This window comes from Strix uralensis, unplaced genomic scaffold, assembly GCF_047716275.1.
Source record: "Strix uralensis isolate ZFMK-TIS-50842 unplaced genomic scaffold, bStrUra1 scaffold_163, whole genome shotgun sequence".
Taxonomy (NCBI): domain Eukaryota; kingdom Metazoa; phylum Chordata; class Aves; order Strigiformes; family Strigidae; genus Strix; species Strix uralensis.
The window spans coordinates 254,296-267,772 of NW_027436791.1; the positions used below are offsets into that span (position 1 = coordinate 254,296).

Sequence of the window (13,477 nt, forward strand, 5' to 3'; positions counted from 1 at the left end):
GCCACAAGTGATCTGCTTCCCACTGTGACAACACCTCACAGTGACATGGCCACCACTGAACCGCTGCCCACTGTGACATGTCCCAAACTGTAACATGATCACCACTGACATGCTGCCCAATGTGACATTGCCCCCACAGTGACATGGCCACCACTGACACGCTGACGACTGTGACATGGCCTCCACAGTGACATGGCCACCACTGATCTGCTACTCACTTTGACATAGCCCCCATAGTGACATGGCCACCACTGACCTGCTCCCCACTGTGACGTGGGCCCCACAGTGACATACTGCCACTGACCTGCTGCCCACTGTGACGTGACCCCCATAGTGACATGGCCACCACTGACCTGCTGCCCACTGTGACATGACATTACAGTGACATGGCCACCACTGATCCGCTGCCCACTGTGACATGGCCCCCACAGTGACATGGCCACCACTGATCCGCTGCCCACTGTGACATATCCCCCACAGTGACATGACCACCATTGCCCTGCTGCCCACTGTGACATGGCCACAACTGACCTTCTGCCCACTGTGACATGACCTCATCGTGACATGGCCACCACTGACCTGCTGCCCACTGTGACATGGCCCACATAGTGACATGGCCACCACTGATCTGCTACCCACTGTGACATAGCCCCCATAGTGACATGGCCACTACTGACCTGTTTCCCACTGTGACATGGCCCCCACAGTGACATGGCCAGCACTGACCTGTTGCTCACTGTTCCATGGCCACCACTGACTTGCTGCCCACTGTGATATAGCACCCACAATGACATTGCCACCACTGAACCGCTGCCCACTGCCAACGCAAAGGTCTCGGACACAACTTAAACGAGCAATATGATCAAGTTGATGCCACTTTATTAAAGGTTACACAGCAATTTATACTCTATCTCAAGCTTCACGTGCCGCTATCTTATTGCTAATATGCTAAAGCTACTTGTTCACGCGCCCTTTTGCCCCCTATGATTTGTCTCAGTGTGGCGTCCACGCGATGCTCTCCCCCTTAGGTAGACCCCCTGTTTTCGACATTCCAACATCTTTATCTCTTGGGAAGGAATGTAGTTTCTCAGACCGTCTCGGCCTTGTTTTTGTCCTTGAACACAGCTGCAGCTTGTTGTTACAGTGAGGCCCCTCGGTTTGGATCGCTCATAATATGTCCATTACTTTCCAGCCATTCCACAAATCCCCCTTTTTGTTTTTGAGCAATCGGGACTCTCTTTTCTTAAACATTTGTTCACCCAGACTATTCAACATCCGTCACAAACACTGAAACAGACAGGGAAGAAGCAACATCAAGATTAGTAAACCTACTAGCACTATCAATACTCCTTTGACCAAGGTCTGCAACCAGCCCCTCATCCCGAGTCTAGTCGTCCAAGATAACAAGGACCACCGACAGGTCGTACAGGAATACCAGGCCATGCTCTATCCCCACAAATCAGAAACACTCCAGGTGGAAGTTTAAAGCCTCTGGTGGTTTCTACGGAGAATCCTCCTGTTTTCAAATTATTCCAAGAAGAATGCCCTGTCACATTTTGACAACCTACAAATAAATCTCGGTGACCATTCTGAGCTAACCAAATATGTCATGGGTCACCAAACCAAACCACTCCTGTGCCATTCACTGGCTGCAGCTGAGGAACCACATTATGGCAGTTTGGCATCTCCGTAACATCAACATACTTAACAGGTGTAACACTGGCCAACAAATCCAATTCTTGCAAGGGTAAAGAAGTTAACTGGTTTAGATTCTCAATGACTGTCTTTTGCCAAGCTGCATTACGCATGGAGGGCCAATTTAAAATGAAACAACTATCATCATCTGGTCTGCCAATCAGGTCCACTCTCTGTTGTTTCCAATATCCTTCAAAATCAGTTTCATTTTCCTGCAACGGAATGCCAATTAAACAGGTCCTAAAAGGATCATCTGCTTGTTGTAGACTCAAACAGAAATCCTTTATCCCAGATGCGTTTGCCCAGGTTACCCAAATGGTTGCTCTGGGTTCGATGTCAAGAATCCCTTCATGGCTTAATATGAGCCAAACCAGAACAAATGTGGCCCACATTTGACGTGTAGTCATCATTCCACCTTCTTTTCTCAGGTGTCCTGGTACACCTGCCAGCTTCGAGAGCCATTCTTTCCCAACACCACAACTCTTATCTACTATCCTATTGTTCTAATTAACACACTGCAAAGCCAAACGTCTACAAAGCTTCAAAATCAATTTCTGCTAGAATCCTTTATCTAAGGTTTTCAATTAAGCCTATAACTTTAACAAACTACTACTGTTTTCTAAAAAATTAAGCCTGCCTTTCTGTAACTAAAAGTGGATTGCTGATATGTTGGCTCGTTGGCAAATTCAGACAACCAACTTGCTTCAGTATAAACTTCTGAACTGTGATAAGTGGCTGTATTCGAACAGCCGTGCAAAACGACTGCAAGCCCAGGAAAAGACAAAAGGCTTCTCTGTTTGCTGGATGTAGTGCTGTTAGTAACGAGGTCAGAATCAGGTTCAGTCGATGTTGATGTCTCTGAAGTGCCTCAAAACACAGGGTTCTCCGTCCAGTTTGCAGAGGCCTACGTAGATGAATTGTTACCTGTAAAAACACAAGCAGGAACCCCTGCCTAGGACCTGTGAGTGAGCCTAGTGCTCTGCGTCATTCTTCCTGACTTCCCCTTTCCAGGGCCGCACCCATCAACTCGGTACCCATCTGACGCCGGTATCTGTAACAACACAAGCATATCCCCGACCGGTCATTCTTAGTTCTGCAGGTCCTCTCCATTCTCCTGTAACGACATCCCTGTATTGAACAAAAACATTACTGTCACATTGGTATGTACCAGATTTCAAACCCAAACTATGTATTATTACTGGTGGTTCATTTCTGTCACCTGTGAACTGCAAAAAATTTAATACATACACCGCTTTTGCAAGTCGCTCTGCAGCAGCCAAGACTTCTCCCTGTCGCAGTTGAGACGGACACGACAAACATCAGATTGTGTGAAAGCGACCAAAATGGCTGCAAAAGCCCCTTTATTGTTTTAACAAGCTTTTTTATAACCTTCTTCAAAGTAGGTGTTCATACAGGATTGGTTTACTTTAGTAACTAACAGTTCACGATTGGGTGATAGTTTCTCGCCTGAATCGTCAGGACAGTTCTTCTTATCTTAGTTCTCTAATCTTGTTTCCATGGCACTTCTCGGGACTTTCTGGCCTCTCATGGATACACTGGAATGTCTTCAAGGTTAAATTCTTCTTCAGTTAGACTAGAGGCAGACCCGCTGCCTCCCCCGACAATTCCCCCTTTTTGTATTTGTGCTAGAAATATTGCAGAAACAGTCTTCTGCAGGGCCCTTTGCAGAAGACTGACAAGACATGGCAACATCAAAAGCACAGTCACAATTACCAAGATCATGACCCCCACAGTTTTGACCAGAGATATCAACCATCCAGAAAGTCCCCATCCTTTAAACATCCTTGTAAGCCAATCCAATCCGTCCTCTTCTGTTAGACGCCTCACACCATCCTTCAGCTGCTGTATACTTTTAAAAATAGATTCTGAGTGGTCAGACAAATTCATGCAACACATTCCTTCAAAATCTTCACATCCATGTCCTTGCGCTAAAAGCAAAAAGTCAATTGCAGCCCTGTTCTGTAAAGTAGCATGTCTAACACTATCAACATCAGTTAAAAGGCCACTTAAAGCTAAAGAAGTAGCATTAGTCTGTTTGCTAAGCCAACATCCCAACTTATTCAAAGTCGTTAAGGCATTTGCAACACCAACTCCTGGTGCCAATATGGAGGCCGTTATGATCTGGCCTGGATTCCAGAATTCAACGTTATCTCGACAAGAACTTTCAAACCGATGAACGGTCCTTGGGACTCGCTTATGTTTTCGAGTCATATTCAGAATCATTGACACATTTGGTGTTAATAACGTGAGACGTCCGAGGCTACACGGGCCTCCATTCAGTTTAGATGGGACGCCTCCCCAGGCACGATCTCCACAGATTAGAAACACACCAGGAGGTAATGCAAGAGGAACAGCAAAAGATCGTGAGATGTTAGTCGAAGTATAATTGCACCAAGCAGTTGAATTATGATAAGCAGCATTAGTTGCATTCACATTTTGCCCTCTCCGTGTGGTGTTATAGGAGTAATTAAAAAACACACAAGCATCCATTATAACAGAGCCTAGCAACTCTAGCTCTTGGGGTTCTTGCGTAACCTGTGGAAGGTGACTATATACACCATCCCAATTATCTGTACAATTTTTTGAAGAGTTGCAAAGAGAGAAAGCCTGAAGGGTTTGTGGGATTGGCCATGTGTCTACTGGCACTCCCACCAAACAGGTGGAGAATGGATTTTCCGGGTTCGCAGTAGAAAGGCACAAGGTTTCTTGATGTGTCATATTTGCCAAAGTTACCCAGATATTCTGCTTGGGTTGTGGAACTACCCATCCTTCAGCCTGATGCAGGTTCCAGCACAGGCCGAACACACCGAGCAGGAACCCAGCGAGGGCCGGCATCTGTAGAGACACAAGCATAACCCCTGCCCCAGGTTAATAATTCACATGGTCCACTCCACTGGCCAGTAATTAGATCTCTAACATGCACTTTGATGTCTTTTTGCAAATCCTGTTTTGAAAAAAGAGAAGAGAAATGCTGAAAAAGAGGAGGTAAAGAAGAATTATCCCCGTAATGGAGAAAGTTAAGAACATAAACTGCTTTATCTAAACATGCCTGTGGTGGTTCCCCAATCATTCCCCCTTTTTGTTTTTGAAGCTGCCGCTTCAACGTACTATGTGCACGCTCAACAATTGCTTGTCCTGTTGGGGAATGGGGAATTCCTGTAACATGAGTAACACCCCACAAATTAAAAAATGTTTGAACCTTCTGTGAAATGTATGCTGGGCCATTGTCCGTTTTTATTTGGCGTGGTACCCCAAGCATAGAGAAAGCCTTTTGGAAGTGTCGAACTACATCTTTTCCTGTCTCCCCGTTATGTGCTGTTGCTACTAAGGCATGAGAATAAGTATCAATGGAAACATGAACATACTTCTGTCGGCCAAATTCATTTATGTGAGTAACATCACTTTGCCAAATCTGTAAAGCCTGCATACCTCTGGGGTTAGTACCAAAATACACTGGTGTGTGAGTTCCTTGGCAGTCAGGGCAGGCGGCTACAATAGACCGAGCTTCCGCATGAGACAAGCCGAACTGCCGTCGTAAAGCTCGATATCCTTGGTGAAAAAATTGATGTGATAATACAGCTTGTTGCTTTATGTTAGGAACAGTATTAAGAGCCATAGCGGAAACAAGAGCATCCACTCTGGCATTACCTTCTGTATAAAATCCTGGTAAAGTGGTATGACTACGGATGTGCATGATAAAATAAGGTTCTGTCCGTAGTTGAATACTTTTCCAGAGTTCTAAAAGTACATCAAATAATAATTGATTGTCTGACATGGTCAAAACCACTTTGTCTAGTCTAGAAACTAAGTTAGCTACATATGCTGAGTCAGTTACAATATTTACAGGAACAGAAAAAATAGAAAAAACAACAGCCATTGCACGTAGCTCTACTACTTGTGGAGAACCATTTTGATATACTACTTTGTTGTTCCAGTTGTTGTTTTCATACCATACTACTGCTGCTTTACCTGTTTTTCCTGAGCCATCTGTAAAAACAGTAGGGCCGTTCACTGGTTCTGGGCGGCTTAAATTTTTTTGACCAAATGGTATTTCTCGAGCAAATTTCAGTAGTGGATGTGACGGCAGGTGATATGACACCTGTCCTTGAAAACCCGCCATGGCTGCCTGTAGTTCATAATTATTTGCCAAGCACCATTCAAAATACCAATTTTGAACAGGTAAAACAATCTTAGCTGGGTCACGCCCTGTTAGTTCTGTACATCGTTTTCTGGCTTTTATGATTACATCAGCAATAAGCTCAAACAGTCCAGGAGCAGTTTTTCGTGGTCGGAATGACAGAAACATCCATTCTAGAATGTGCAGTGGGTCATCCCACTCAGAATTCCACTGCACCAAAGCACCAAATGGTACAGTTTTGTCAATTAGTACAAAGAGTTGCACCAATTGAGACAGATCTATTCGAGAAACAAATTTCTCGTGTATAGATCGTTCCACCATGTGAATTACCTTTAATGCTTCCTCAGTTAATACTCTGGGTTCTGTTGGATCATTGGAATTTTTTAATAATTCCAATAAAGGTTGCAGTTGTGAATTGGTCAGTCCGAGATAGGGTCTAATCCAATTCAGAGATCCCATTAACTTCTGTACATCATTAAGGGTTTTAACTTCAAGGTTAAGTTTCACAGGTTGAGGCATTACCTGCCTACCTGTGACTGTTAGTCCTAAATACTTCCAGGGTTCTACTTTCTGCACCTTTTCAGGGGCGATAACTAATCCATAGTGTTGTAATGAATTTCTAGTCACATTCTCCATGTCATTCAACTGCTCCTTGTTGTTTGATGCTAACAGGATGTCATCCATGTAATGGTAACAATAACTGGTAGGGAATCTTTCCCTTACAGGTGACAAAGCTTGTGCCACAAACCATTGACAAATTGTTGGTGAATTTTTCATGCCCTGCGGCAGAACTTTCCATTGATATCTTTTTGCAGGTTCTGCATGATTGACAGAAGGCACAGAGAATGCAAATTTTTCCCTGTCTTGACAAGCTAATGGTATTGTAAAAAAACAATCCTTGAGATCCATGACAATGATTTCCCAATCTTGAGGGATCATGGCCGGTGAAGGCATGCCTGGTTGTAGAGCCCCCATCGTGGCCATGACAGCATTGATCTGCCGCAGGTCATGCAAAAATCGCCATTTTCCTGATTTCTTTTTTATCACAAACACTGGAGTATTCCAGGGGCTCTGAGAGGGTTCAATGTGTCCAGCAGCTAGCTGTTCTGCCACCAATTCTTGCAGGGCCTTTAATTTCTCCATTGGTAGGGGCCACTGATCCACCCACACAGGGTTATTCGTTAACCAAGTTAAAACAAGCGTGGGTTGCCTAACACCCTGCAGCACAGTGGCCCCCGTTAAAAATCCGTAGTAATCTTCACCCCCCACTGTGACAAGCAATCTCTCCCCCATAGATTGAGGGGAGCTGCTGTCACATATGGTTTAACGACTGCTTGTTGGCCCTCAGGATTGGTGATCAGAATTGCCGTAGCTGCTGTTCTTGCTCGTGCGGAGCCTCCCAGCCCCACTACCCCTGTGTCCACATCCTCTGTTGGCCAGGTGGATGGCCACAGATAGTTAGAAATAATAGTCACATCGGCGCCCGTATCTAGGAGCCCCGCAAGCCTTACTGTAGTCGGTGAATGTCCATGATTTGACAGCGTGCACGTCATATGTGGTCGAGATGATGAGACAGTCTGAGACCAGCACACTTGAGGGGGTCCTGTAGAACCGAAGCCTCCATCGCCTCGCAGTCGCTGTTCTGCTTTTGGGACACAACTCAAAAAAGGAACAAGTTGAGCAAGACGAGTACCTTTTGGAATCGTAACAGGTGGATAAAGGGTCGAAACTAATGCACAAATTTGACCCGTAAAGTCAGCATCAATGACTCCCACATGCACGATTAATCCGTTTAAGGTGCTACTTGATCTTCCTATAAGTAACGCACTCAGTCCTCGTCCTATGGGACCCCTTGCCTCAAGAGGGACCTTAACAATGTCTTTTGTAACTATAGTTATTGTGTCGGCGGTGGATACATCCAACCCTGCTGAGCCAGTAGTTGCGGCTGATAGCTGCTCACAGAGGGGATTTGACCTGTTGTCTGGAGGGGATTTGATGTCCTCGCGCGCCCTCTCGCGCTCTTCTTGTGGTTTCCCTGTATCGGTTGCCCGTTAGCATGAAACTTGGAACGACATTGTTTCGCGAAATGTCCCGATTTCCCACATTTATTGCAATTAGTTCCTGGTGGGACAGTCATGGGCTGCTTGCCTGCCGACCTTCTGTTCGGGCAATTTACTTTCATATGACCGTCTTTACCACATCCAAAGCATTTTCCTGTATTTCGCATGTTCATGGCAGTAGCTAAAGCCGCCATTTTATGTTCCACTGTACCAACCTTTGAACATGCGGCCACCATGTCAGGAATAGAAGGATCTCCTGGTAAAGACTGTATTATCTTTTGGCAGTCCTCATTAGCATTATCCTTTGCTAGCTGTTTGCATAACATTTGTCTTAACGTTTCATCTTCTACCTGTTTCTCCAATGCAGCAGATATTTTTTCTACAAATTGCAAAAAGGGTTCTTTAGGACCTTGCCGGATAGCAATATACTTCTGTTTTGGAGCTGCCATTTCCATGGTTCGCTTTAATGCTGTAATCCCTATGTGTTGTGCCTGTTCAAGGACAATCGGAGGCCACGTAGCTTGCAGCTGAGGGTTACTAAATGGTCCCTCGCCAAGCAAGGCGTCTTCTCCGAGTCCTAACCTCGGATCGTCTTGTGGCAGTCGAGCATTATTTTGTGCAGCTGCTCGTGCCATCTGCCTCCAAGTAGATTGAAACACTTGTAATTGTACTGGCTGAAACAGCACTTGTGCGAGATGTGTAACATCATATGGACACAACAAATCTGTGCTGATTATTCGAATAAGTTGCATCACCTCAGGAGAATTGATTCCAAATTTCTGTGCTTTATTCTGCAAATCCTGCACCACCTTCCAACTGATCGGATTGTGCTCATCATGCTCATTTGTGCCTGCAACAGCTTTATAAACAGGGAATGCACCATAAGCCTCTGCTGCTATATCTACAGGCTTTGGACATGCCGGGGTTGGAGAGTATGGGCTGAGGCGTTCAACCAGATCCCAGTTGCCAGCCTCAGCAGCATACTTTCTAACTCCCTCCCAAAATCGATCAGGGGACCTTGGAATTACAGTTACTGTGGATGGAGGGAGAGTCCATGGCTGGGCTTTCTTCACCATGGGTTTATCTGTGATATGTAGAGTTTGTAAAGCCGTGGTTAAAGCTTCTTCTCCCTCACTTTCATTTTCGCTCTCGCTCTCTGGCTCTGTGTTACCTGCCCTATTTTCCTCCTCGGGGGGGGCTGATGGAATCACCCCTTCTGCTGCTGCGCCGCTAGGGGCCGCCGCTGCACCACTAGGTGGGGGGGGCTCCTCATCGCCCCGCAAAATATTTAATGGTGGAGGAGGAGGAGGTGGGCGAGGGCGCGATCTGCTTTTGCCCGTGAGGGGTTTCCTGCCTGCTATTCCTGAGGCTGAGGTATCCACTGCCTTTGTCCCTTTGCCACAGTCCTCCCCGTCATTGTCTTCAGGTCGAATGTCTGTTAGTTTCCCATCAGAGGCCTCACGCTCTATCTTCCATTCCTTTAAGGTTTCACTCAATAAGCGCCATGTGGTTGCCAACTCACATGCCTCTTTTTGTCCTTTAGAGACCTCATCCAATATTTTCAATCCTACTGCTTGCCATGCACTCACACTGAATGCAGTAACTGTTGTGGCTTCAAAGCCTTGCATCTTACTCCATAGCAAAATCTTTTTCAGGCTTTGTTCTGAGGTTTTAACCCCCTTTCTTTTTAATAGGGCTTTCCAGGTAGACAAAATTGTCTCCTCTTCCTTTGTTAATGACTGCCCCATAATTACAGTCCCGTTCCCGGTGGCTCACCTTTTTAGGTGTCGAAATTCAGGTCCGGACCAGGCAGATTCCCTCTGCTCTCAGCTACACCGGGCTCCGTCTCCGCGGCTCTTCCCGCCGCCGTTATAATTCTCCTTTAAATGACCACTTTGCTCTAATCACGTTGCTCTAATCAATCACGTCGCTCTAATTTATCACGTCGCTCTAATTTATCACGTCGCTCTAATTTATCACGTCGGGGTCACCATTTGTCGCAGTTGAGACGGACACGACAAACATCAGATTGTGTGAAAGCGACCAAAATGGCTGCAAAAGCCCCTTTATTGTTTTAACAAGCTTTTTTATAACCTTCTTCAAAGTAGGTGTTCATACAGGATTGGTTTACTTTAGTAACTAACAGTTCACGATTGGGTGATAGTTTCTCGCCTGAATCGTCAGGACAGTTCTTCTTATCTTAGTTCTCTAATCTTGTTTCCATGGCACTTCTCGGGACTTTCTGGCCTCTCATGGATACACTGGAATGTCTTCAAGGTTAAATTCTTCTTCAGTTAGACTAGAGGCAGACCCGCTGCCTCCCCCGACATCTCCCCCTTTTTGTTTTTGAAAAGCGCTTTCAAGGTTTGATGTGCTCTCTCCACGATGGCTTGTCCCGTGGGGGAATGCGGTATTCCTGTGATGTGACGTATACCCCAGAGTTGGCAAAAATGAGTAAATTTCTGGGAAGTGTAGGCCGGACCATTGTCAGTTTTGATCTGTGCAGGCACACCCCGTGCCATAATTGCAGCATGCATATGTTTGATGACATGCCGTGCTGTTTCACCTGTTTGCGCTGTTGCCCAGAGTGCTAGAGAAAAGGTATCAATAGAAACATGCACATATTTAAGCCTGCCAAATTCTGGGATATGGGTCACATCCATTTGCCAGAGTTGTAAAGGTTGGAGTCCTCGGGGGTTTACTCCCAAACCGAGGCCTACTCCCACCTTCTGGCAATCGGGACAGGATTGCACAATTCCTCTAGCATCAGCCACAGGAATGTGAAATTGTCTGGCTAACATTTTTGCTGACTGGTGAAAAAACTGGTGTGACAGCCTGGCCTGTTCAAAGGTGTTAACGGCAGGGCCCGTCCAGGCTGGAGCGACAAGTTGATCAGCTCGAGCGTTTCCCAACACAAGGCCTCCACATTGTTGATGACTGCGGATGTGCATAATAAAATATTCATCCTGACGTTGGTTCAAAAGTGTCAGCAATTGTAACAACAAAGTATGTAATACAGGATTTCGCACAGGTTTCACCATGCTGTTTTCCAGACGTTGTACTGTACCTACTACATACAATGAGTCTGATACTATATTAAGAGGTTCTTGAGACCAGCGTTGAAATGTCCAGATAACAGCTCGAAGTTCTAAAGTCTGTAAAGAGTCACCAGGCACTCCAGGGAGTAATTGATGTTCCCAGGTGTCCCCTTCCTTCCAGGTGACTGCAGCCCTTCGAGATTTTCGTCCAACATCAGTGAAGACAGTTATCCCTTCTACTGGAACCTCTGATCGCAAGGGTAAATGTACAAACCGCTGATGGCATAATAATGACAAAAGCTTATCCGATGGATAACTATTGGTGATAGTACCTAAGAAATCAGCAATTGCTATTTGAAAGACAGTTGAAGCAGATAATAACCAATCTAAATAAAACTGAGATACAGGTATGTAGATGACTTCTGGTTCGATGCCTGAAATATCTAAAATTCGCTGCCTCCCTTTTATGACAAGCTGTGAAAATAAGTCAGGACGTGTAACTACTGTGTTTCTGGGCTGAAAAGGGAGAAAAATCCATTCCAAAAGTCGTAAATTTGGTTTTTTCACTCAACTGAATAATAAGCCCCAATGGGTGTTCACGTTTACCCCCAGAGTTAACTAACATAAAAGAAAGAGTTTTATCATCCAGTCGCCTGTGAGTATAAGTTGTCATGATTTTATTGCTAATTACTTGTAAAGCTTGCTGTTGATCCTCATCCAGTTGACGGCGCTCCTGAGCTTGTACAGACGTGCCCAGGAGTGGCATCAAAGGTTTCAGATCATCGTTCGTAATTCCCCAGATATTACGAACCCACTGGATATCCCCAATTAATCTCTGTGCATCAGACAATGTTTCTATTTTTGTGTTGATTTTAACCTTTTGAGGGCGAATCATTGCATTTGTAATAATCCAGCCCAGATACAGCCATGGCCCCTGTTTCTGAATTTTCTCTGGTGCTATCTCTAATCCCCTCTCCTTGAGACTGCATGTTAGCTGGCCCAATATTGTCTCGCAGTCCAGTTGTTTTCCTGCCACTAAGATATCATCCATGTAATGATAAATGAGTAAATGAGGATACTGTTTTCGGATGGGTTCCAGAGCCCACGCGACGAAAGACTGACAGATCATGGGTGAATTTTTCATCCCTTGTGGTAGCACCACCCAGTGATACCTCTTTGCTGGTTCGGCCTTATTAATCGATGGCACTGTAAAGGCAAACCTTTCAGCATCCTCTGGATGTAAGGGGATTGTAAAGAAGCAATCTTTTAGATCGATAACTACCAGATCCCAGCCTTCAGGTAACATTACTGGGGAAGGCAAACCAGGTTGTAAGGTGCCCATGTCACAGATAACCGCATTAATCGCTCTCAAATCATGTAACAGACGCCACTTCCCAGACTTTTTCTGAATTGTAAAAATTGGTGTGTTCCATGGGCTAGTTGAAGGCAGGATATGTCCGGCATCTAGCTGTTCCTGTACCAAATCATTAATAATTTGCAGCCGGTCCAGTTTTAGCAGCCACTGGTCGATCCATATGGGATCATCAGTTTTCCAGGTTAATTTTAGGATTGGCTGCTCTACCGTGGCCGCGCCTAAAAAGGCGAAGTAATCAATCGAGCTCCCATTTGACTGAGCAGATCTCTGCCCACCAGTGCCACAGGTGAGTGCATCACATAGGGACGTGTGGTTACTAGCTTGCCATCCGGAAACATAAATGCTATTGTGTCTCTGCTGATGGATGTGACTTGAGTTCCTCCAACCCCTAGAATTCCTGTATTAGCAGGCAGTAAAGGCCACTGACTAGGCCATAGATAAAGTGGTACAATTGTGACATCTGCTCCAGTGTCAATGAGCATTCGTAATTTACTCGTCTGTCCATTAGGGTGTCTCATCTCCATCTGCTTCTCTGGCTTCCCCCGACTAATGTCCAGGGCTAACAAAACATCTGGTTGTCCAGTGGACCCAAAGCCTTTTTCACCTCTCTTCTTTTGTTCTGCATTAGGCACTTTTGATTCAAATGGAATTAGCTGAGCAATTTTCGATCCCTCCATGATAGTCAAAGGAGGAGTAAGTGTGTATACCATGATTTTAATTGTTCCCTCAAAGTCAGCATCAATAAGTCCTGGGATGACAAAAATACCTTTTTTAAATGCTGAGGAACGTCCAATTAATAAGGCACTTAAACCATGTCCCAGAGGTCCCACCAGATTAGAATCAACCAGATGTATTGTAGTGTCTGTAAGTGTAATAGCTACTGCTGTTGCCAAATCCACTCCTGCGCTTCCTGAGGTGGCAGCGGAGCAGCGGTCCAAGCACCCTGGACTTGTGTCGTCACGCGAGGGCGGGCCATGCTCTGCCTCCCATTTCCCCTCTTACGAGACACGTGAGCACGACATTCTGATTTAAAATGACCCATTTGTCCACAGTTAAAGCACTTCTTATCTCGCTTGCCTTTGATGTGTTTGCCTCTGACAATTGGTGTTACTGCAGCTCCTACCGCAGCAGCCATAAAGGCGGCTTTCTC

The 13,477-nt window shown here is 45.4% G+C and overlaps 1 protein-coding gene across 2 annotated transcripts; it reads right to left on the bottom strand.

Moving 5' to 3' along the window:
* Positions 1-3,059: 3,059 nt before the first annotated feature.
* Positions 3,060-9,761, bottom strand: LOC141938572 (syncytin-2-like). Of its 2 annotated transcripts, XM_074857444.1 has the most exons (3): positions 9,691-9,761; positions 7,366-7,513; positions 3,060-4,551 (listed from the first exon to the last, which is right to left on the bottom strand). In XM_074857444.1, the coding sequence occupies exons 2-3, from the start codon at positions 7,405-7,407 to the stop codon at positions 3,241-3,243; spliced, it is 1,353 nt and encodes a 450-aa protein (XP_074713545.1). In that variant the 5' UTR covers positions 7,408-7,513; positions 9,691-9,761; the 3' UTR covers positions 3,060-3,240. The 2 variants fall into 2 exon arrangements, with proteins under 2 accessions (XP_074713545.1, XP_074713544.1); XM_074857443.1 differs by lacking the exon at positions 9,691-9,761 and having other exon boundaries at positions 7,366-8,757.
* Positions 9,762-13,477: the final 3,716 nt, after the last annotated feature.

What these genes read in the sequence shown, in the direction of transcription:
- LOC141938572 (XM_074857444.1), bottom strand. Translation starts at nt 7,407, where the DNA reads ATGACGTGCACGCTGTCAAATCATGGACATTCACCGACTACA. An exon ending in ATGGACATTCACCGACTACA is followed by an intron (nt 4,552 to 7,365) that starts GTAAGGCTTGCG and finishes GTGTCTCTACAG; the next exon opens with ATGCCGGCCCTCGCTGGGTT.